The sequence below is a fragment of the Elephas maximus genome, chromosome 27, assembly GCF_024166365.1.
Source record: "Elephas maximus indicus isolate mEleMax1 chromosome 27, mEleMax1 primary haplotype, whole genome shotgun sequence".
NCBI classification, from domain to species: Eukaryota; Metazoa; Chordata; class Mammalia; order Proboscidea; family Elephantidae; genus Elephas; species Elephas maximus.
In genome coordinates this window covers 35,180,604-35,204,799 of record NC_064845.1, presented here as the reverse complement: position 1 = coordinate 35,204,799, position 24,196 = coordinate 35,180,604, and the positions used below count along the sequence as shown (strand labels likewise).

The window sequence follows — 24,196 nt, the reverse complement described above, 5'->3', positions numbered from 1 at the left end:
AATATGAAACAAACTAAAATGTACTGTGTTTTCAGTAACTGGTAGAGAAGGAAAGGAGAATCAATTCACCTTGATGCTATAAACATTCTTATCAAGTAGTAGAGGGGTTCTAGCTTTGGGATGGAGGTAAAGGAAATATAATGTACTATTTGGCTCTCTAGTCAATAAAATTTGTACATTCAGAATCATGTAAATTTTTTTGAACTTTGAGAATCAATGTACACAAAGCACAGAAGACTGATATTATGATTCCAAAAAACCAAGTCGATTCCGACTCACAGGGACCCTACAGGACAGAGTAGAGCTGCCCCACAGAGTTTCCAAGGAGCGCCTGGTGGGTCTGAACTGACCACCTTTTGGTTAGCAGATGTAGTTCTTAACCAGTACACCACCAGGGTTTCTTTATTAAGAGAACAGTATATAAATATTACCAACCATGAAAATGAAAATGCTAGTTGGATTTTCAACAATTACTTGATTTTTCAATTACCAAAAATACAGGAGAGAGTTGGAGAGAAGGAGAGGGGCATAACTTTCCTTGTGGCAAATCAGAAGTACATCAATAAGAAATAGATTTAATTATTTAAAATAACAAAAACAAAAAACTGAAGTACTGAAAACAGTAACCTACATATCAAAAACTGAAGGAAAGAGGGATCAGGGTATAACATGAGTGATTTAATCTTCACCTGGCATAAAGAAGAGATATTTTTAAAAGCACGTTTCCTGTGATTGAAAAAAATAATTTTAGAAATCATCTAAAATTTCAGCAGATTATATTTAAGAACTTTATAAACTGAAGTGTACAAAGAACTAAAATAGCTAAAAATATTTTGGAAAAGAAGAGTGACATCTGTGGAACTTACCCTAGCAGACACTAAAGTTGATAATAAATATATAATAATGAAAATCTGATGTGGCTATTAGAGTATAATATGAATATCAGAATAGAGAAACCAATGAAATAAAGTAGATACCCAGAAAACTGACCCTGACAGACATGCATGCAACAGAAGATAAAGAAAACTTCTCAAATTAATAGGGAAGAAACGAATTGTTCATTAAATGGTGTCGAGAAAATTGGCTACATTTCCAAGAAGAAAAAAAATTTATAAATCACATACCCCAAAATAAAGATCAACTAAACAGTACAGTAAAGTGTGAAAAAGAAAGCATTAAAACAGATTATTAACCTAACTTCTGGAATAGAAAGAGGCTTCAAGGACAAAAGTTTAAAAAAAAAAATCACAAAGCCAAAGATCAAATAAATTGACCACATAAAAGTTGCTAAAAATACATTAAAAATAAAAACCAAGCTAAAGAACAACCTGAGAAAAGTATTTGCCAAGAAATGATAGTTATTTGTCAAGGATTTCCACAATCAACACCCATGGAAGCAGCAGTCAAGATATCAAGTGTCTCTCTAAGTCAACTGGCATAATAAAATCTATTAAGAAAACATTCTGCATCCCACTGTGGAGAGTGGCATCTGGGGTCTTAAACACTAGCAAGTGGTCATCTAAAATGCATCAATTGATTTCAACCCACCTGGAGCAAAAGAGAATGAAAAACACCAAAGACACAAGGTAATAATGAGCCCAAGAGGCAGAAAGGGCCACATAAACCAGAGACTACGTTAGCCTGAGACCAAAAGAACTAGATGATGCCCGGCTACAACTGATGACTGACCTGACAGGGAACACAACAGAGAACCCCTGAAGGAGCAGGAGAGCAGTGGGATGCAGATCCCAAATTCTCATAAAAAGACCAGATTAATGGTCTGACTGAGACTAGAAGGACCCCAGAGGTCATGGTCCCCAGACCTTCTGTTAGCCCAGGACAGGAACCAGTCCCAAAGCCAACTCTTCAGACGGGGATTGGACTGGACAATGGGATAGAAAAAGATGCTGGTGAAGAATGAGCTTTCTGGATGAAGTAGACACTTGAGACTACGTTGGCATCTCCTATCTGGAGGGGAGAGGGGGTTAGAAGCTGGTGTAACGGACACGAAAAGAGAGAGTGAAGGGAAGGACCGGGCTGTCTCATTAGGGGTAGAGCAGTTAGGAGTATATAGCAAGGTGTATGTAAATTTTCGTATGAGAGACTGACTTGATTTGTAAACTTTCACTTAAAGCACAATAAAAATTTTAAAAAGAGAGACAAAACATACATGAATTGACCAATAGATGGAGGAAGTTCTAAGAACCACCTTTTCCCAAGAAAAGGTAGAGGAAATAAAATCATTTGGAAGAAGAAGACAGAAAGATATGAGAAGCAAAGTATACTACATTCAGGAACTGAGTTAAGAGTCCAAGATGTAAGAATGAGACACTTCAGTAAAGTACAGTAATGCAAAAATAAAAGACAAACTAAAGACACCGGAAAAGAGGAGGTATAACAGTAATATGAACAACCAGGAATAACAAAGCAAAAATAGCAAGCAATTTAAAAGTTTTCTAAAGTAGCAAGTGCCCTTTTTGCTGAAACATTAAATGACAGCAATTGCAGAAATATCAATACTACTGCCATATGAGTATCTTTCCTTTTTTTTAATAATTTTTAGGAAAAAATATCCAACTCCAAACTTTATAGCAGTAACTTTCCTACTTTATTGGGAACCAAAACATAATGCCTGACCTGCTTTTAATCATGAAGTGCCTCAGTATATATGACAGAATGGGACAGATAAGATGGAAAGAGAAGGGGAAGACCTGCAGGACCTACTTACCTCATGAGAAAGTCTGGATACCAGTCAAGTTTTCCAATGTGTTATGGATTGAATTGTGTCTCCCAAAAAGATATGTTCAAATCCTAACCCCTGTACCTCTGAATGTGACCTTGCTTGGAAATAGGGTCTTTGAAGGTGTTATCAGTTAACATGAGGTCATACAAGAACAGGGTGATCCTTATAAAAGAAAAAAAGAGACACAAACAAGAAGAGGGCCATGTGAAGATGCATCCACAAGCCAAGCAATGCTAGGAAATGCCAAGAAAGGATCTTCCCCTAGAGCCTTCGGAGAGAACACAGCCCTGATGATAGCCTAAATTTAGACTACTAGCCTCCAATCTGTGCGACAATAAGTCTCCGTCCTTAATAAGTCACCCAATTTCTGGTATCTTGTTTCAGCAGCCTTAGGAAACTAATACACGATGCATAGAAATAATTAATCTTTAAGCCTTTTAGAGTACCAGACAAGCTATTATAATCATGTAGGAAATGAAATAAAAAGGGTCAGTAGGTGATCATAATAACATGGCTTTGCCTATGAGCGGCCATCTAGGATACTCCACGGGTCTTACCCCTTTGAGAGCAAGGAAGAATGAAGAAAATTAGAGATACAAGGGAAAAGTTATTACAAAGGACTAATGGACCACATCTACCACAGCCTCTACCAGACTGAGTCCAGTACAACGAGATGGTACCTGGCTACCACCACTGACTGCTCTGACAAGGATCACAATACAGGGTCCCGGAAAGAGCTGGAGAAAAATGTAGAACAAAATTCTAACTGAAAAAGAAAGACCAGACTCGCTAGCTTGACAAGAGACTGGAGAAACCCTGAGAGTATGGCCCCCGGAAACCCTTCAGCCCAGTAAAGAAGTCACTACTGAGGTTCACCCTTCAGCCAAAGATTGGGCAGGCCCACAAAACGAGACTAAAGGGGCACACCAGCCCAGGGGCAAGGACTAGAAGGCAGGAGAGAACAGGAAAGCTGGTAATAGGGAATCCGAGGTTGAGAAGGGAGAGTGTTGACAAATGGTGGGGCTGTTAACCAATGTCATAAAATAATATGTGGACTGTTTAATGAGAAACTAACTTGTTCTGTAAACCTTCATCTAAAGTACAATAAAAATAAATAAACAACATGGCTTTGGCATATAATACTGACCAAATCTAAACATGAGAAGACCAGTATATCTGGGGAGAAAGGCATCAGTTATTCAAGAGAGAAAAATACTATACCCTGTATCAAACTTAACCCACTCAAAGTAAAGTTCACTTTCTTTCTAATTTTGAATCTAAACGTAATAGGAGTCATCCAGATAAAAATACAAGACATCTACATTCTCTAGATAAAGCTGAAAAACCAGAAGTGCAACATAAAAGAACAGAAATTTTAAAAAACACAACACTGCTTAATTTTTCAGTTTTCAGTTTGCACAAGGCAAAGCCTGTAAAAGTTTTAACTTTCTTTCTAATTAGACTGATTTTCAAATACGATTACATTTTAACTGTTACTTTCTGATTCTAAAAGTGATGCATGCTTACTGTAGAAAACTTAACAAATATGGAAAATGCAAAGAAAACAATCACCTATAATCCAAGGCCTAGCAATAGCCACTATAAACATTATCAGTGCAGTCCAGCCTTTTTTCCAAACATACATGACTTTTGTTACCACCTTTACACAACTGGGATACTGTAAGTAGATTACAGCCTACTTTAGTCATGTAAACAATATTTCATTGTATTTTCCCCAGTCATTAAATATTCTTTTAAAATACGGCTTTTAATTATCACATGGTATTCCTTCAAGTGGCTTTATCACAGTTTAATTAATCAATCCTTTGATCAGCGAAGATACTTTTATCATCCAATAGCAGCATGAAGACAGACATAAATACTAGGAATTAATTTCATTATTAACGAACTTTGGTAGTACTGTCACTTATCCTTCAAATTCCATTAAATTCTTTGTTTGGAAGGATGATTCAAAATTTCAAAGATGAATTTAAAAACAAAAAACATACCAACTATACTATCAAAAAAAGCTCCACGCAAATGCCAATCATTCTTATCATTTAGGAAAGTGATCATGTGGGACAACAACACATCGTTGGCTTTCTGACGTCCAAAGAATACACAAAGCCGTGTTATTCCATTTTCCATCAGGGTTTGTTTCACAATATTTTCTGGGTCACTTAGCAAAGTGACAACTTTCTGCTGGACCATTTCATGTAAGGCTTGGAGCTCTGAAAAAAAAAATAATAAAGATAGGATAAAAATTTCTACCCATACCTATAGACTCAGTCTTCTTTCTTACTCCTCAGGGGATAGGATATTACAGAAGCTGCCGTAGAACGTCTATAACCACTAAGTTTGTCCACTATCCAAAGCTCTGAAGGACAGGTGGAAAACTGAAATATAAATTGAGGAACATCCGAATAAGCAGGTGCCACAGCATGGTCATTATCTCACTAATTAAAAAGCTCCATGTATGAAGCCCAAGGAGAAAATTGTAGAGAAGCACCAGAAAGGAGATCATGTTGCCCCAAAAAGATGACTTAATAAAGGATTTGAACGTACTGGATTAGGTTCACGATAAAATCTGATGATAAAGGTTAACACTTTTAGTAAGCATTTTTAAAGACAGTTTTATTACACTTTAGAAAGCTGGAAAATACATTGTTTTTCAAGTCCACAGGCAAGTCCTGTGAGGGCTTTACGTGACCTGGCCCCTGCCTTCTTCTCCAACCACTTTTCATCTTACCTTTTTCATTTATTTACTTAGTTATCTGTCTTCCCCTTACTAAAATGTATGTGCCTAGGGCAGAACATAGTTGCCCGATGCAGAGTTTACATTTAAAAATTATTTGTTGATTACATAAAGGAAGACAAAAGCCAGTCTTGGTCCAGCTACATACCAGAAAAGAAGGTCTGCTATGCAAACTTATATGCTCACCTGAAGAAAAACTTTAACTAAAAAGTCTTACTACCTAATTCCATTGTGATCATACAATGTATGACAGTATTATTTCCCAATTTGTTGTTCTTAGCTGCTGTCAAGTTGGCCCTGACCCATGGTGACTCCACGCACCACAGAACAAAACGCTGCCCAGTCCTGCACCATCCTCATGATCAATTGTAGCTGGGACCATCGTGATCCACAGAATTCTCACTGGCTGATTTTCAGAATTAGACCACCGGGCCTTTCTTCCTAGTTCATCTTAGTTTGAAAGCTCTGCTGAAACCTGTTCGGCATCACAGAACATACAAACCACCACTGACGGCTGGGAGTCAAACCCGGGTGCCTCACAAGGAAGGTGAGAATTCTACCACTGAAAGACAAATCTAGGCTTTCCTTCCTGGTAATTCCTCTCATAAATTTTAAATCATTTAATAATATTCAGATCTAGATAATATGCTGTCTAAAAATGGTACCATTCTAACAAGTAACAGAGTAACTACAGCTGTCTATAGCATACAAATCTGAAAACTAGATTTCAGCAGTTTTTTTCAACTAGAAACATCTTGGAATAGATCTAAATATATTACTTAACTTCTAAATCAACAAACGTTAACTGAAAACCTGGTAAGAGCTATGTGAATGTAAAGAACCCTAACACAGGGGCTCTGGCCTCAAAGAGTTTACCATCACATCTGTTCTTTTACAGTAAAATGAGGGTTTTGCTATGTAAGCCAGAGATGCTATGAACTAAAAACAATCTGTGGTTGAGGATACTCAGAAGATACTCATACATGGAGAGTTTAGATTCTTTATAAGAATTATATAATTCCACTAGCTTTACTGTTGACACAAATCAATTCTGGCTGAAAAACAACTGACTTTAGAATCTATGGAGACATTTTCTGGTCAGATGACAGTGTCAGAGAACAGAGAGAACGATCAGGAACCCAGAATCCCTCCCATCTATGTACCTGGTTTTCCTTGATTTTACATGAAAATTACAAATGATAGGTTTTACAAGTTAGCATTAACAATTCAGTCTTAAAAATAGGAAATCTGGAGGAGAAAATTATACTACCTGTGTCATAATTTCCATTGGGATGTGTAACTTCATCTATTTCTTCACTATTTGGGTCATTTTCCATATTGAGATTTTTTAACTGCACTAATTCCAGGAATCTCAGAGCTGTTTCTGCCAGCAATGCTATGTTTTCTGTAAGATAAAAACAGGGTGACTTATAATAAGTATCATCTTAAATCTCTGGAATGTTTATAAGTTTTCCTAAGTCTTTACACATATAAACAACAATCATAAAACAAAGGGGGAAAAGTAGGACTTTTGAATTTAGCACTTAACCCTAATCAGATTTTTAATAACTCATCTCATAATTTATAACTATCCCCAAACCTCCAGTTTTAATAATGAAACATGCTTTTTTAAAAGAAAAATACATCAACGGCCCAAATTCTAGTCCCAAATTTATTGTGGCCAAAAAAAAAAAAACCTAATCTTTTTACAGAGACCTACCCTATAAACAGTATCTTGACAAGTTAGAGGTATTTATTAAGCTAACAGAGAAACCTTCACATAAAAATAACAGATCAAGCTGGGTTTTGGAATCAGACAGAGCTAAGCTCACAACTCGACCCTGCCACTTTTTAGCTGACCGCTTCACCAACCTGAGGCTCAGTTTCTACATAAATGAGAAGTCACATCTACCTCAAAGACCCATTAACAAACTGAATCAGCCATGGTTAGATTGCCTTACAGGTGATGCTGTGAAGTTCTTAGCAGACGATGTGACACCGCGCCACATTTCTGCAGCTGTCTTTCTCTTCCTGATAGTCTATTATTAAGACAACTGTCTGACTCTCCTCAGCACTGCAAAAATACCTACTTCTGATTTCTGCTGTCACGTTTGCTGTTACATCTGCACTTTGCTTATACTTTCCCCTTCCTCTCATTTGCCTATACTTTCCTCTTCCTCTCATTTTTATTAATTCTTGTTTCTCTTCCCTTCTTTCCCTCTCACTTCTTGCTTCTCAACATATGCCCATAACCAACCAAAGACTGTACTTTTCCTTATTAGTAGATAGAATTGAACATAAAGTTTACTACCTTATTGTACTGGTTCTGAAACTTACTTTTTCCTTACTTCTGAAATCGAGCTATAGCTCACAATAGCAAATCCTATTAAATACAACGATTCCTTTTATCTTGGGGTCCCACTCTCCACCCCTGCCAGACTCGACATTGTTCTGAACAGAACAAAATCTTATCTCTAAATAACCAAGATGTTAATACTCATAATACCTGCTCACTCTAAAGAGAGGAGAGTTCTGGACCATCCCCCAATAAGTCAAAATTTCACTTTAATGAACCATCTTCAGTAGGAGGAGTCTCTTTCCTCACCTCTAAAATCTGACTACATTTATGCTTATTTCCCCTTTTAAACCCATAAACCACAGCGTACGTGCAAGTTCACTTTACATAAGATACAAACCTATACTAGCATCTTTAAAGTACTATAAAGTAAGAAAATTATATTGATTTCCAACTTTCATCATTACTGACACATGTGGCTTAACTATATTTAACCACACAAGTTCAAATAGACTTCTAGCTGTACTTAAAAAGGCTATTTTATCACACATTCAGTCATGATGGAGGGACACTGGAAGGTACTGGAACTGGCCTTGGATTGTCATGGACTCTCTCACCAAAAAGAGCCAGAAGACCAAAGAAAATTAAGGTTGCTTTAAAATCAAAGTCTATGCCCGCAGCTCTGAGAATTAAGAAAGAATCAGACCTGATTCTTCAGACATTTCAGTCCAATTACTCAGCTTCGCCAAGTCTCAATTTCCTCACCCATAAAATGAGGGGTAATATAACATCTATCTGCTTAAGGTGGTTCCAAGGGTTCGTTGCAACAATCCCTGCAACTTGAGCAGTAGATGCCCTGACATGCAGAGGTTTTTCAATAAATAGTAGCTATGAGTATGCTATGGCTGTAAATAACCATCATGATGGTAACGTGGCACCTACACATCACAACTTATTTAACGTAACTGAGAACAGACTAAGATTCAGCGAGCCAAAAATAGAGTCATGAAACTTGAGTAAAGACAATAAGCTTCTTTTTAAAAACCTATAAGCTTTCATTTGATTTGATTTGGTTCAATGATTTATATTTGCCAAGTGAATTATAAATAAGGTTTGTTATAAATGAGAAGCACTCTGTATCTTCAGGAAATTCTCGTTTGTCTAGGCCTGAAGTTTATACCTATACGGCTACTGAAACTGGGATCCATAAATAACTAAATAGATAGATAAATACATGTGTTTGAAATACAACCAATAACCACCACTTACTTTGTGGATGTGCACAGAGGCAAAGTCAGAATGCAAAGACCGTTTTTCACATGCATCATTACTAACAATGACAGGCAAATCATAAAACAGTGACAATATCATCACCAGAGGCATATTATGTACTTTTCACAAAGATTTCAAAATAAAATCCTTGATCTCTATCAGATTATACTGTAGAAATAAATTAAAAGATTATGTAAATATTTCAGTAAGATTTGCCATTCAGAAATAAGCATGTTCAAATTGATTTTGGGAGCTAACAACATGAATCTGTACCACCTGGTTTTGAGTGAGAATTACACAAGTAAAACAAGTTGGCATGATGTATAGCACGCCCACCTCATCAGAAAGAAGCCACATATCTTAAGTGCTATTATAACTGAAAGAAGGATCTGAAAATTCAGTAAACTAGTGTGGTAGGTTCTCTCATCACCAAATTACCAACAAAATTAGCATTCTTCAATAGCAATAGATTGCTGTATCCTAAAACTGATAGGCCAACAAGCGTATCTCTTCAGAGAAACTTTGCAACGGCCTAAAGACATTAGCTCAAAATCACATACTTCGAAGCATTAGTATTATTCCAAGTTAAATCTAATACTCCTGGTTTAAAAAAAAAAAAAAAAAAATACGTATTATGTAATGTGCTTTTTTCACTTAATAATTCTGATCACTTCAAAAATAAGAGGGCACACAAAAGCTGAGTCCTAGAAACAGACTAGCTATCCACATTATCTACATGTACCCAAGCAGTTACATGGACCAAAGTTTACACTTAAACACTCCCAAAGACATCAGAGAAATAAGAAGTACTACAGCCACTAACTTTAAAAATAACTGAGTAGCTATTACTTGGACAAAAAACTCTTACCAGCGTAGGCTAGTCTGACGATGGTGGCATCATCCTGGGCTAAGTGGGCTATGCCTGGCAGGATATATTCCGGATAGATATTGATATCATTGCGAGGAACCTCCTTGACAAGAGCAAGAACTTTGGTCAACGTCCTCAAGGCTTCAGCCCTCACTCTGGGAACAGAGTCGTTGCTAAAATGCAGAAGATATGGAGTAATACGATCCAGAAGGATCTCTACACTTAATCGTGGGGCCAAATGGAGGATAAGTTCCAAAGCAGCAAGTTTGGAATCGCAGTACTTCAGGGTCTGCAGGCAGGACGTTATAACAGACACCAAGATAACCAGCCCATTGTCCTTAGGTTCCCCCTCGGTGTTTTCTGGTGGGTCACGTCCACAGAGGTTGTGAATAATGTTGTCCAAATCCTTCCGTATAACCAGAATACGCTCATCTGCAGACAGAAATGTCTCCTTGGCAAACTGGGCCATGTAGGGCTGAAGGAAAGTGTAAAATATTTCAGGAAAGGCATTGCCACGCTGTTGCTTTAAGTAATCTTCTGCCAATAAACGTTTATCTGGCTCACGGTGAATCATCTGAGTTACCTACACCAAGGGGAGAAAGGGAGTAAAAAATAAGATTTGAGAACAGCAAATTAAACCCGATGAAACCAACATGGACAACTTACATGTGAGATTTAAAGAATTTTTGAGGTAATTCTTACTATTTTCAATCTTCACCTGACATACTACTTTCAGAACCTGACTAAGTAAAATGTGACTCCAATGTCATCCTAGAAAGCAACAGGAAATTACATACTAATGTAATGCACTGGCCCAAACACACACAGAGGAGATTATACCCTATTCAGCATTCCCCATTATTATACATCGCCCCCACAACTCAAGGCACACACTAGTGAGAATCTAAGAAAAGCAATGGGTCTTCTCCAAGAAAAAAAAAAATGTATAGACATTTTTGCATAGAGAATTACATACAACTCTTGAAATATTCACAGAATCCCTGAAATCCATCTACATATCCCAGGATAAGAGTTCTTGGTCTAGAGCCTATTGTCCCAAGTCCAAAGGCTTAAGGGTAGCTCTTGGGTATAGTTAAAAGGGAAAGTGGTGGTTTAAAACTTTTCAAGTAGTGCAAAAGAGATGCTAAACCCTGCTAATGCTGGAGATGATATACCTAATCTGAAATTAAAGGAGCCCTGGGGCACAGTGGTTAAAGCGCTCAGCTGTTAACGGAAAGGTTGGTGGTTAGAACCCACTAGCCACCCTGCAGGAGAAAGATGTGGCAGTCTGCTTCCATAAAGATTACAGCTTTAGAAACCTCATGGGGCAGTTCTACTCTGTCCTATAGGGTCACTATGAGCCAGAATCACCTCAATGGCAATGTTTTTTTTTTTTTAAATCTGAATTTATCCTTTTTTTCTAACATCATAGGGAAATAATTTTTTTCATTGTGTCAGAATGTCAGAATATAATATAATCTTTCATGGACTCTCTTTGTGCATAAGTCATTATTTAAATATTATAAAATATCATAAAAATGTATTTATTTGAACTTTGTTTATATTCTAAACAGGCGCTTAGCATTAAACTTGGAGGAATCAAATGTACTGTAAATACGGAAAGATGATCTAACAGAATTGCTTTTACATGTGCATTAAACCTTAAAGATCAGTCAAATTTACTTCTTTCACAGTTGAGAAAATGTAGGCCCAAAGGACCTGAATTACACGGCAAAATTACATGGCCAATCTGCGGCATCCCCAAACAAAAAGCACACAGGTATGCTAATTCCTAGTCCAGTACACTGCTCACTGAACATGAGGTAACTGGCTTCCTCTGAAGAATCCTGCATTTTAATAGTCACCATTTTAAGAGAAATTAACATTTTATTATATGTTTCTCCACCTTATTAAAAAATATTCTAAATATACTATAACTTTTTCCCTGACTCAAGAGTCATTATCACAAGTATCAGTTACCTTACTGACTTAAAAAAGATGCCCTCAGCTGTGGGGACCATGTTCTCCGGGAACACCTAGCTCAAATGACATAATGTAGCTTATAAAGAAAATGTTCTACCATCTACTTTGATGAGTAGCATCTGGGGTCTTAAAAGCCTGTGAGCAGCCATCTAAGATACTACACTAGTATCACCCCTTGGGGAGCAAGGGAGAATGAAGAAAACTAAAGATACAACAGAAAGATTAGTCCAAAGGACTAATGGACCACAACTACCATGGCCCCCACCAGACTGAGTCCAGCACAACGAGATGGCACACAGCTACCTCCACTGATCGCTCTGACAGGGATCACAACAGAGGTTCCCAGACAGAGCTGGAAAAAAATGCAGAACAAAATTCTAACTCACAAAAAAGACCAGACTTGCTGGCCTGACAGAGGCTGGAGAAACCCCAACAGTATGGCCCCTTGACACCCTTTTAGCTCAGTAATGAAGTCACTACTGAGGTTCACCGTTTAGCCAAAGATTAGACAGGCCCATTTAAAAAAAAGAGACTAAAGGGGCACACCAGCCCAGGGGCAAGGACTAGAAGGCAGAAGGGGATAGGAAAGCTGGTAACTGGGAACTCAAGGTCAAGAAGGGAGAGTGTTGACATGTCGTGGGGCTCTTAACCAACATCATAAAACAATATGTATACTAACTGTTTATTGAGAAACTAGTTTGTTCTGTAAACCTTCATCTAAAATACAAAAAAAAAAAAAAAAAAAAGTAGCACATACAATTATTTTGGGTAGCTAAAATAGTATTTTAAATAAAGCACATTTTCTGTGGCAAAAAAAAAAAAGATGCCCTCAAACAAAAATGTGGATAACACAGCTTAGGCTGACCTCTTACAGAATTCCTCACATCCATTCTACAATACTAATTTGTGATTGGTTCTATAGTTCCCCTTCCAAAACTGCCATCAGGGTCAAGGAAGGTATACAAAACTATTTGCTTCTACTGGCAGTCCCCCAGATTCCAAAATCAGACTTATGAACAACTCATACTTGGCCTTCATATTATGTAAATTTGCACTCACTTTCAAACAACTGAACCAACCCCCATTCGCAACTAATTCTCTGTCACAGTGACCTTCACTTGCTGCAAGTGTGCAGCTTTTAAGTCACTGAAAAGTCTTCAAGGCTTTTCTTGCACTAAAACCAAAAACAAAACAAAACCTGTTGCCATCGAGTCGATTTCCAACTCACAGCGACTCAAGGTAAGGCTAATTAAGAACGTTATGCACCTGTGTTCCAACTTACCTACAAATTCGACTTTTATAGACACAGTTAGTAACCCAGGGTCTCCCTGTATATGAAATGGCCTATTCTGCTGTATTATATTCAAGTTGATATTCCTGTCTCATTCATTTTACATGTCTATCTTCTTCATTTCTTAGTAGCAGGTTTTATCCTGTACAACCTGTCCAACTCTCAAGTACCTGCTTCTACATCTATGTTGCCAATTATAAATTAAAGCAGAACTAAAGATTATAATGGTAAGATATATGCATACATATACACATACACACACACACATGCACACACACATATATATACACACTTATTTATTTGTTTCTTTATTTAAAACCAATATATTTAAGAAGGGTAAAAGGTAGCAAATTTCTCCCTAACAAAATTAAGGCAATAGGCTGTATTAGTCTATGGGACTTCGTTGTTTTTTTTTCCAAAATCATAGTATTCCTGAGAGCTAATGCAAAAGTGGGGATATAATTCCATTAAAAACTTTATAGTAAATATCTGTAGCATAGTTACCAATTCTCTGATACTGCGATCTTCAATTTTATTTAGCACTTGTTCAGGGAAAAAATGTCCATTTCTATAAGCCAAAAGCTGAGAGAGATCAAATAGTGGTACACCTTCTGTAAAAAGCTCAGCTATCACGCAACCTGGAAAATAGCAGATACAACTCCATTAGAAATGAAACACAAGATATCAATAATATATATCACAAATTCAAAGAGTTCATAAAACTGAAAATGTAACAACTACAATCAAGCAAGACAGGGAAAATGCCTATTGTCTAATCATCAATTTCTAAGAGTTTAAAGTTAAAAAGGACTATTCAATTTTTCTTCCTCTTAAATAAAAATAAAATAGAATTACCTACTAGTTCCATAATTTAAAATGAGTGTGTGTATATACTATATATATGTACACATATATAGCTACAAAAAATAAGTACATATATATACACGTATATATATATTAAAAAAATTTTTTTTTTTTTTTTTTTACATATATAGCCACAATGGAAAGAAAATAAAAAATCAGTGACAGAAGAAAATTTGGGAAGTTCACAAATATATGGAAATTAAACAACATACTCCTAAACGACCAGTGGGTCAGAGGGAAATTAGAAAATACTTTGAAATAAATGAAAACAAAAACACAGCACACCAAAACATACAAGATGCATCTAAAGCTACACTTGGAGGAAATTTATAGCTATAAACACTGTATTAAAAAAGAATGATCTCAAAATACTAACCTAACCTTAACCTTTAGAAACAAAAAATAATAGTAAACTAAAACCAAAGGGAGTAAAAGGCAGAAAATAATAAACGGAGCAGAAGTTAATGAATACAGAATAGAAAACATCAAAGAAGCTAAATGTGAGTTCTTTGAAAAGATTAACGAAATTGACAACCCTTTACACACTGACCAGGAAAAAACAGAGGATACTCAAGTTATCAAAATCGGGATCGAAAAGGGGACATTACCACCAATCTCACAGAAGAAAAAGGGATTATAAAGGATACTAAGAACAACTGCATGCCAATAAATTAGATAATCTAAATGAAACGGACAAATGCCTAGAAAGGCACGAACTACCAAAACTGAGTTAAAAATACATAGAAAATCAGAACAGATATATAAGTAAAGAGATTAAGTTAGTAACGGAAAAGTACCCACAAAGAAAAGCCCAAGCCAAGATGGCTTTATGGGTGAATTCCACCAAATGTTAAAGAACTGACACTCATCCTTCTCAAACTTTTCCAAAAAAAAAGAACACTTCCCAACTCATTCTATGAGGCCAACATTATCCTCATGCCAAACCAGACAAAGACAGTATAAGAAAAAAAAAAAAACTAAAGAAGACCAATATCCCTGATGAATATAAATGCAAAAATCCTTACACGCGCACACACACAATGAATCCAGGATTATACACCATGCAAATGGGATTTATGCCAGGAATAAAAGGCAAGTTCCAAATACAAAAATCAATCAATAAATACATCATATTAATAAAGAAAACAAAAATCACCCAATTACTTCAATAGGTAATGAAAAAGCATTTGAGAAAATCCAACACTTTCATGATAAAAACACTCAGCTGATAAAAGGCATCAGCAAAAACTTGCAGTTTACATCATACTTAACGGTGAAAGACTAAATGCTTTCCCCCTAAGATCAGAAACAACAAGGATGCCTGTTCTCACAACTTCTACTCAACATTGTCTTAAAGGTTCTTAAAAAAATCCCAAAACCCGCTGCCATCAAGTCGATTCCAACTAATAATGACCCTATAGGACAGAGTAAAACTGCCCCATAGAGTTTCCAAAGAGCGCCTGGTGGATTCGAACTGCCGACCTTTTCGTTAGCAGCCATAGCACCTAACCACTATGCAACCAGGGTTTCCACAAAGGTTCTTAGGCAATTGAAAAAGGGTAATTAGGCAAGGGGAAAAAAAAAGGTATCCAGATTGGAAAGAAGTAAACTCCCTCTACTGGCAGGAAGCATTATCTTGTTGTATATGGAAAATCCTAAGGAATCCACACACACAAAAAATATTAGAACAAATGAGTTCAGAAAAGGTGCAGGATAATCAATTGCATTTCTATTAACTAGCAGTAAACAATAAAAATGAAATTAATAAAACAATTCCATTGACAATAAGAAAATAATTGGGGTTAATTTTAACAATACTTGTACACTGAAAACTACAAAATGTTGTTGAAAGAAATTAAAGAAGACCTAAATAAATGGAACGACATCCCATATTCATAGTTTGGAAGGCTTAATATTGTTAAGATGGCAATCTTCCACAAACTGACCTACAAATTCAGTGCGCAACCCCTATCAAATCTACAGTTGCCTATTTTGCAGAAATTGAAAAGCTGGTCCTAAAATTTATGTAGGAATCCAAGAGACTCAGAATAGCCAAAACAATCTTGAAAGAAAAGAACGAAGTTGGAAGACTCACACATGCAGATTTCAAAACTTACTACAAAGCTGCAGTAATCAAGACAGTATGGTACTGGCCCAGCAACCCTACAGGACACGACAGAACTGTCCTATAGGGTTTCCAAGGCTGTAATCTTTACAAAAGCAGACTGCCACATATTGAGCAATGGAATAGAGCTGAAGTGCACAAATACGACCATCTTTCGACAAGGGTGCCAGGACAATTCAATGGCAAAAGAAGTGTCTTTTCAACATAAGATGCTGGGACTACTGGATATTCACAAGCAAAAGGATGAATTTTGATCCCTACCTCACACCACATACAAAATTACTCAAAACAGATCACAGACCTAAATGTAAGAGCAAAATTATAAACATCTTAGAAAAAAACACAGGTATATAAATCTTTATGACCTTGGATTAGGCAAGGGTTTCTAAGGTTTCACATCAAAAGCACAAGCGACAAGAAAAAATGAATAAATGAGAGTTGCAAAATTAAAAATTTTGTGCTTCAAAGGACACTATCAAGAAAGTAAAATGACACCACCCAGAATGGAAGAAATAATTGCAAATCGTATATCTGATAAAGATCTACTATCCAGAATACATAAACAACTCTAACAACTCAATAATAAAAAGGCAACCCAATTAAAAAAGAGACAAAAGATGTGAACAGGCATTTCTCCACATACAAAAAAAATACAAATAGCCAATGAGCACATGACAAGATGGAAATGCACATCAAAACCGTGAGACACCACTTTACACCCACTAAAAAATGGCTGTAAGTAAAAAAAAAAAAAGACAATAACACGTATGGGAGAGGATGTGGAGAAACTGGAACCCTCATATATTGCTGATGGGAACAGTAACTTTGAAAAACATTTTGGCAATTCCTCAAAATGCTAAACATAGTTACCCTTCCTTTCCTGTTGCCATCAAGTCAATTCCAACTCACAGCAACCCTACAGGACAGAACAGAACTGCCCTATAGGATTTCCGAAGCTGTAATCTTTACGAAAGCAGACTGCCACATCTTTCTCCCGTGAAGCGGCTGGTGGGTTCGAACTAATGACCTTCCCATTAGCAGCCAAACACTTAACCACTGTGCCACCAGTGCTCCCTCACAGTTACCATAAAAAAAAAAAAAACCTGTTGCCGTCAAGTCGATTTAGGACTCACAGCAACCCTACAGGACAGAGTAGAACTGCCCCATAGAGTTCCCAAGGAAACTCTAGATTCAAACTGCCAACCTTTTGGTTAACAGCTGAGCTTTTAACCACTGAACCACCAGGGCCCCACAGAGTTCCCAAGGAAACTCTAGATTCAAACTGCCAACCTTTTGGTTAACAGCTGAGCTTTTAACCACTGAACCACCAGGGCTCCCAATAGGACCCTACAATTCCACTCCTAGATATATTCTTAAGACAACTGAAAATATAAGTCCACACAAAAACCTACACATGAATGTTCACCCCAGTATTAGTCATAATAGGCAAAAAGTGGGAACTCCAATGACCCCCAATTGATGAATGGATAAACCAGAGGAAGTATATCCATACAATGGTGTAGTGCTCAAACATAAAAAGGAATGAAATACTGATACATTCTACAACATGGATGAACCTTGAAAACACTTTGCTAAGTGAAAGAAGGCAGTCACAAAATGCCACATATTGTATGACTGCGTTTATACGCAATGTCCAGAATACATAAATCAATAAAGAAAGTAGATTAGTGGTCTCCTTTTTGTGTTGTTTTGACTTTTAAAAGCACGTTAATGACCTTCCTATTCAAAAAATTAAATCAGTAAGATTGAGAAGAAAAAAAATTGAAAACAAACTGAAATAAATGAATCTAACTATATATCAAACGAACACCATAACCACACTGAGGTGGCAAAAAAGAAAGAACGAGTTAAACAAAATAGCTTATGAACATAATATCTGACTATATACTCTCAATCTTGGGAGGAGAGGAGAGTGCAAACAAATCATGAACTCTTTTAAGTAGACTTGTTTATTGTAGTGATGCAGGTAAAACAGTTCTGAAATGGTATACATGTGTTATAAACTAAAGCCCACTGCCATTGAGTCGATTCCGACTCATAGCAACCCTATAGGACAGAGCAGAACTGCCCCATAGGATTTCCAAGGAGCATCTGGTGGATTTGAACTGCCAGTCTTTTTTGGTTAGCAACTGTAGCATGCCATAGCTCTTAACCACTCCACCACCATGGCCCCATACATGTATTATAGGTATAAACAAATGGGTAAATTTGTTTATACCAGTAAGAGCCAGAGTTCTTACTATGAAAAAAAAGAAACATATAAATAAGGAAAGAGGAAGGCAAAAGAGAACCCTGTAGGGGCAACTGGAATTGGAGGTATCAGTGTGAATTCATGATGTCTAAATATGATATGTGTGCTTTCAGCACACAAGGCTATGCACATACGTGACCAGAGCCAGAATACATACACTAGAAAGTGCTCACATTTCTAAGTTAAAGGAGTACATATTACTTTACAAAAATGGTTCAAGAAAAATTTAGATAAATTCACTGATAAAGTAAATTGGGACTTTGGTGATTACATCTCTAAACTTGTTATATTTACAGCCTGGAGGTTAATCCTATCTTACCAATACCACCTCTCAGTACCGGGACACAAATCAGTGAGGTGACTGGTCCAACCCAGGTGCAATCCTGTGTAACAATTCTTATTCATCACCCCCGAGATGAAACACGTTTCTCCATTAATTATGTTACATTTCCTAACTAACCAAAAATACGGATCAATTTATGTTTTCTTTGTAATAAACCTACAGGCGAGAAAAAGATTAAGCCAAACCACTCCAAAATTTACCAAAAATGGTACTGATGGTACAGTTCATATGGTATTCCTCGGGGTACCACCCTTAGCCCACCTCTCTTCTCTATCCCTGAAGTTCTTCGGTGACCTAGAATCCTGGCGCAGCTCCCCTGGTCTACAGGCCCACTGAAACTCTATGTGAAATAATGTATATGAATGTGTTTTTCCAAAAAAGGAGTCTGTAGGGGAATTCAAAAAAGCTTAAGAATCACTTCTCTACAGTCTCACTCCTTTGGCTACAATTACTACCTAGTTCCTGTAACTTCCAAATCTCTTAGTGTCAAACCTTTATAACCAACTCCCTGTTGTACATCTTCTCCTAGATATCCCCTAGACACTTTCAACTTAACATACCTAAAACAGACTTCATCTAGGGAGTTATTGCTTAAAGAGTGCAGAGATTCTGTTTAGAAACAACAGCAGTGATGGCTGCGCAACAGTTGAGTGGGATTATACACTTGAAAATCATTAAAATGGCATATTTTACGTTGTGTATATTTTACGACAATTAAAAAAAAAACAAAGAGACCTTATCATCTCCCCACCCCCTCCCCAACCTGCTTGTCCTCCTGTGTCTCCTATCTCTGTGACCTATCCACCCAGTTTCCCAGTTGAGGAAATGGAATGTTCTTGACTTCATCCTTCAATCAAATCACCACGTCCTGACAATTCCACCTACCGATTATCTCTTATGGAACCCTGGTTGTGCAACAGTTAAGCACTTGGGTGCCAACCAAAAGGCTGGCAATTCAAATCCATCCAGCAACTTCTAGGGAGAAAGGCCTGGTGATCTGCGCCCATAAAGATTATAGCTAATCTACTCCGTCACATGGGGTCCCTGGGTCAAAACTGACTCAACGGCCCCTAACAATTATCTTTTAAACATTACCGCTCTTCTCCATTCCTCCTCCAACTGTGCCAAAACCTCAAGCTAGTCACAATCATGTCTTGCACAGATTGTGGCAGTGAACTCTTAACTGGTTTTCCTGTCTCCAGTGTAGCTCCCCTGCAATCCATTCTCCGTGCTATGGTCAATGTTTTGTCTAAAATACGTATCGGAAAATGTTCCTATAGACCCTTTCTGCTCTAGGCCTCGTTTACCTCATACCCTACGTTCCAGACATACTAAACTACTTGAACTTCCCCAAGAGATCAATGCATCACGCTCGTGTCTTCAAGCCTTTGTATAATACCCTCTGCCTAAAATAGACTACTCCCACTCAAGCTAGTTCCCAATCGTCTTTCAGATCTCAGTTTAATGTCATCCTTCCATTAAGGGGCCTTTCCTGATCCCATCTCCCTACCTGTCATGGATTGAACTGTGTCCCCCAAAAATATGTTTTGTAAATCCTAACCCCTATGGCGCGGTGGTTAAGCGTTTCGCTGCTAACCGAAAGGTTGGCAGTTCAAATCCCCCAGTTACTCCTTGGAAACCCTATGGGGCAGTTCTACTCTGCCCTATAGGGTCTCTATGAGTCGGAATTCACTCGATGGCAACGGGTTTGGTTTTTTTGGTTTCCATTCCTGTGGCAAGGAGCCCTGGTGGTGCAGTAGTTTAACCACCCGGCAGCTGAAAGATCAGCGATTTGAACCCACCAGCTGGTCCTCAAGAGAAAGATGTGGCAGTTGGCTCCTGTGATGTCTACAGCCTCTGGAAGCCCTATGGGGCAGTTCTACTCTGTCCTATAAGGTCCCTATGAGTGTGAATTGCCTGTACAATTGGTTTGGTTTGGTTTTTATACCTGTGGCTATAATCCCATTTGGGAACGGGTTTTCTTTGTTAAGAGGCCATATCAATGTAGGGTGCATTTTAAGCCAATCACCTAAGAGCAGATTAGGACAGAAAAGCAAGCAGAGATGGGGCAAGAGAGATGCCAAGCTACATGAAGAGCACCCGGAAGCAGAAGCTCAAAAGAGACAAGGACTTTCCTCCAGAGCCAACAGAGAGAGAAAGCCTTTCCCTAGAGCTGGTGCCCTGAATTCGGACTTCAAGCCGCCTAAACTGTAAGAAAAGAAATTTCTATTTGTTAAAGCCACCCATTTGTGGTATCTCTGTTACAGCAGCACTAGATAACTAAGATCCTACCCATCACGACGACCCAGAGTAATTTAAGTATGTGTTCCTATAACAACATCCAATGATTATTACCACCATAGCAAGTCACACTGTGCTGAAATTTCCTTTTCCATTATCTATCTCCACATTAAAGTGTAAGCTCCTTGAAAAGAGGGATATATATAATTCATTTATGTCCCCAGTACCTATCACCTATGCCTGACACACACAGCAGAAATGTATTCAAATATTTCTTGAATGTTTAAATGAATGACCTGCTCTTTGCATTTTCTAGGCACTTAAACGTGTCAAATGAATGAACGCTGCATCTATCTGAAACAGTGAAATTAGTTTTTTAACATCTGGAGATTAAAAAAAGCTCTATTTCTACACTCACCAGTTAAAATATGTACATAGCTCCCCTTAGCAAATTTGACCAAGTCAAATACCTGCTGAAAAGATGTCCATTGCTCTCTTCAACTCTCCCCTTGTTCTCTGATTACTATTTAAGTCTACAAGCGGAGTTGAAGGATCTCTCATGTATTCCAACTCAGTGGCAAACATCCCACCATCAACAAAACGTTCAGGAGCAATATAGCAAGTTCTCCTCCGTGAAGTGTCAAAGAAATAGTTGAAATCTGCTGGGTTGTCCTCGGGAAGGTAAGTGGGTTTAAAACTGGCAAAATCAGTTAGAAGAACCCAGTTCCAACTGGTGACCATCACATTCTCAGTCTTGATGTCCCCGTGACGGACTCCAGATTTATGTGCTTGGTCCACAGCTGTCAGTATCTGGAAAGCGATCCAGCGCTTTTCAATGTTATTTAAGAATGGACGAGTACTGATGCGATCATAGAGGTTGTCTCGCACATACTGCCTAAAGAGCATAGCTGCTTTCTCAGATGCTTTTTCCATTGCTTTCTGGAAAGGAAGACAGTTTTGAGCAGAATTAAGCCTGATTTTCAGTTCCTCCAGCTCTTGTTTATAGCTGGTTAAAGGCAATGTGGGATCCTGAATTGCAAAGACCTTCACAACCACCAAACCTTCTCGGTGCTTTGCTCGAGCAACTTTAAAAAAACGAGTACTTCCGAGGCTCTTATCATATTCAAAGTCATGGATATCTGAAAAATAACTCTCTACAGAAAGGATCTGGGAAGGAGCAATACCAGCGAGCTGATTCCCCATAATGGCAAGCACCTCTGGGTCAGTAAGTTAGGATACACACCTAAGAAGGAAAAGAAGCAGCAATGAAACGCCATCATCCGGTCTCTTCCGAAAAGATAAATGCATCATATTTCCCTCCCACTGAGAGCATTATATCTAGCCATCTAGACAGCCTCACACACATTTATCTAAAAAGCTCTTGTTATTTTATGTTGTCCTTCTCAGGAGATGAACTATACTTAAATAAGCCTCTTTAAGTTGAACCTGTTAGAATGCGATTTTTTTTGTATTTAAATTTAAAATAGTAATGAGTCTTTACTATGTATTATTCAGTATTGTGCTTGGGGCTACGAGGGTCAAAACAGTACTATATGACATTCTTGTTCAAGAAATTGTAGTCTTCTTGCAGATAACACGCATTAAAACGTAAAACTCAGAAACACCTAATACAAACAGGTCACTCACTGAATGTCAGCAAGGGTCAGACTAATACACAAAAAAAACAGTATCCCCTGGACACTTCCAGCCTAATTCCAGGGTGCATTCCCACACAGCTACTAGAAGGCGCAAACTTCTCTCATCTGCAGCAATGCAGCTGTTAAAGAAAAGTAAGCCAAAATACACAGTTGCCAAGCGCAGCCCAAGGCTCTGCTAGCTCGGGTTTTGCAGGAAATAAAAGCCACACATAGACACACGGCAGTGAGCACCTATAAGCGTTTACCCTAGGTCTCTAGAAAGTATCAAAAATCTCTCACTAGTTCACACTGCAGTCATGACAAGCCACTTCGGAGCCTAGGCGGGGAAGTGTGTCAGCAGCCAGGAGAGACGTCTGTCGCTATGAAGGGTCCTCCTTCAAAGGCAGGAGCTGGGATGTTGAAGGGCAGGGGCCGCAGCAAAATCTCAATCTCGGGGAACCCCGCTGGCCGCGGGCAATGGGAAAGGCCTGGAAGGGTTCTGGGGGCCGCAGCAGAGACCCAGCCACTCTGAAGAGACTCCAGAGATCCTCAGCGCCTTGCCCCGCCAGCCCCGACTCCGGGCCTCGCCTTCCTCGCGCCCGGGGCCCAGGCTCGATTCTTAGACCCCTCGGAGCCCGCCTCGAGGCCCTCACCGCCCGGCGCGGAAGTGGAACCCCGAAGAGAGGGGAGATCGCCAGCTCCAAGGAAACCCCACTTCCTCAGTGGCTGCAGCCGCCGTGGCAGACAGCGAACTCCCGGGAAAGCTACCCGCCCAGACCTCACTTCCGGTCGCGAGCAGAAGTGACGAAAGAGTGAGGCTTGAGGAAGAGCGGAGGCTGGGAGGTGGTTGCTAGGAAACGAGAAAGGGCGGGCAGCCTCCCGCTGGGAGACCCGAGAGAGAACGTTAGATGCCCTGACAACACTCCATCCCTCATTCTGCTTTGTGTTACCTCGCATTCCCTCGACTCTGCTTAGATACCCCTTCACTCCCAGTACGCCCGAACAGAGCACGCTAAGAGAATTCACAGGAGTATTTAGGAAAATTAACGTTTCTCAAGCTGGATTTTTTTTTTAAGAGCTTTGTTGAGAATAGTTTACATACCATAAAGTTCACGTGTTTAAAGTGTACAAATCAATGGTTTTTGACATATTTACAGAGTTGTGCTATCATCCCCATAATCTAATTTTAGAACATTTTCGTCATTGTAACCATTAGCAGTAACTCCCTCTTCTCTGCCATGCAGCACCCCCCTTTCCCAGCCCTAAGCAATCACCAATCTAGTTTGTGTCTCCATAGCTTCGCCTATTTTGGACATTTTATGTATATGTTATACAATATGTGGTCTTTTGCAACTGGTTTCTTTCACTTAGCGCAATGTTTCTGTGGTTTATCCATGTTACAGCGTGTATTAGAATTTCATTTTATTGACAAATAGTATTCCATTGCATGGCTATTCTACATTGTGTTCACTAGTTGATGGGCATTAGGGTTATTTCCATTTTTGG

The 24,196-nt window shown here is 38.4% G+C and overlaps 1 protein-coding gene across 2 annotated transcripts in view; it reads right to left on the bottom strand.

Moving 5' to 3' along the window:
• Positions 1-23,476, bottom strand: part of PIK3R4 (phosphoinositide-3-kinase regulatory subunit 4) — an 81,285-nt gene extending 57,809 nt beyond the window's left edge. For both annotated transcript variants that reach the window (XR_007515597.1, XM_049870747.1), the window contains exons 1-6: positions 22,991-23,476; positions 21,524-22,296; positions 13,713-13,846; positions 9,935-10,517; positions 6,769-6,903; positions 4,753-4,974 (exon numbers count right to left, since the gene is read on the bottom strand). Coding sequence is in view for 1 of the 2 variants with exons in the window: in XM_049870747.1 (XP_049726704.1) it covers positions 4,753-4,974; positions 6,769-6,903; positions 9,935-10,517; positions 13,713-13,846; positions 21,524-22,256 (1,807 nt within the window). In the remaining variant the exon portion in view is untranslated. The remainder of the gene's footprint in view (positions 1-4,752; positions 4,975-6,768; positions 6,904-9,934; positions 10,518-13,712; positions 13,847-21,523; positions 22,297-22,990) is intronic.
• Between the last annotated feature and the right edge of the window lie 720 nt (positions 23,477-24,196).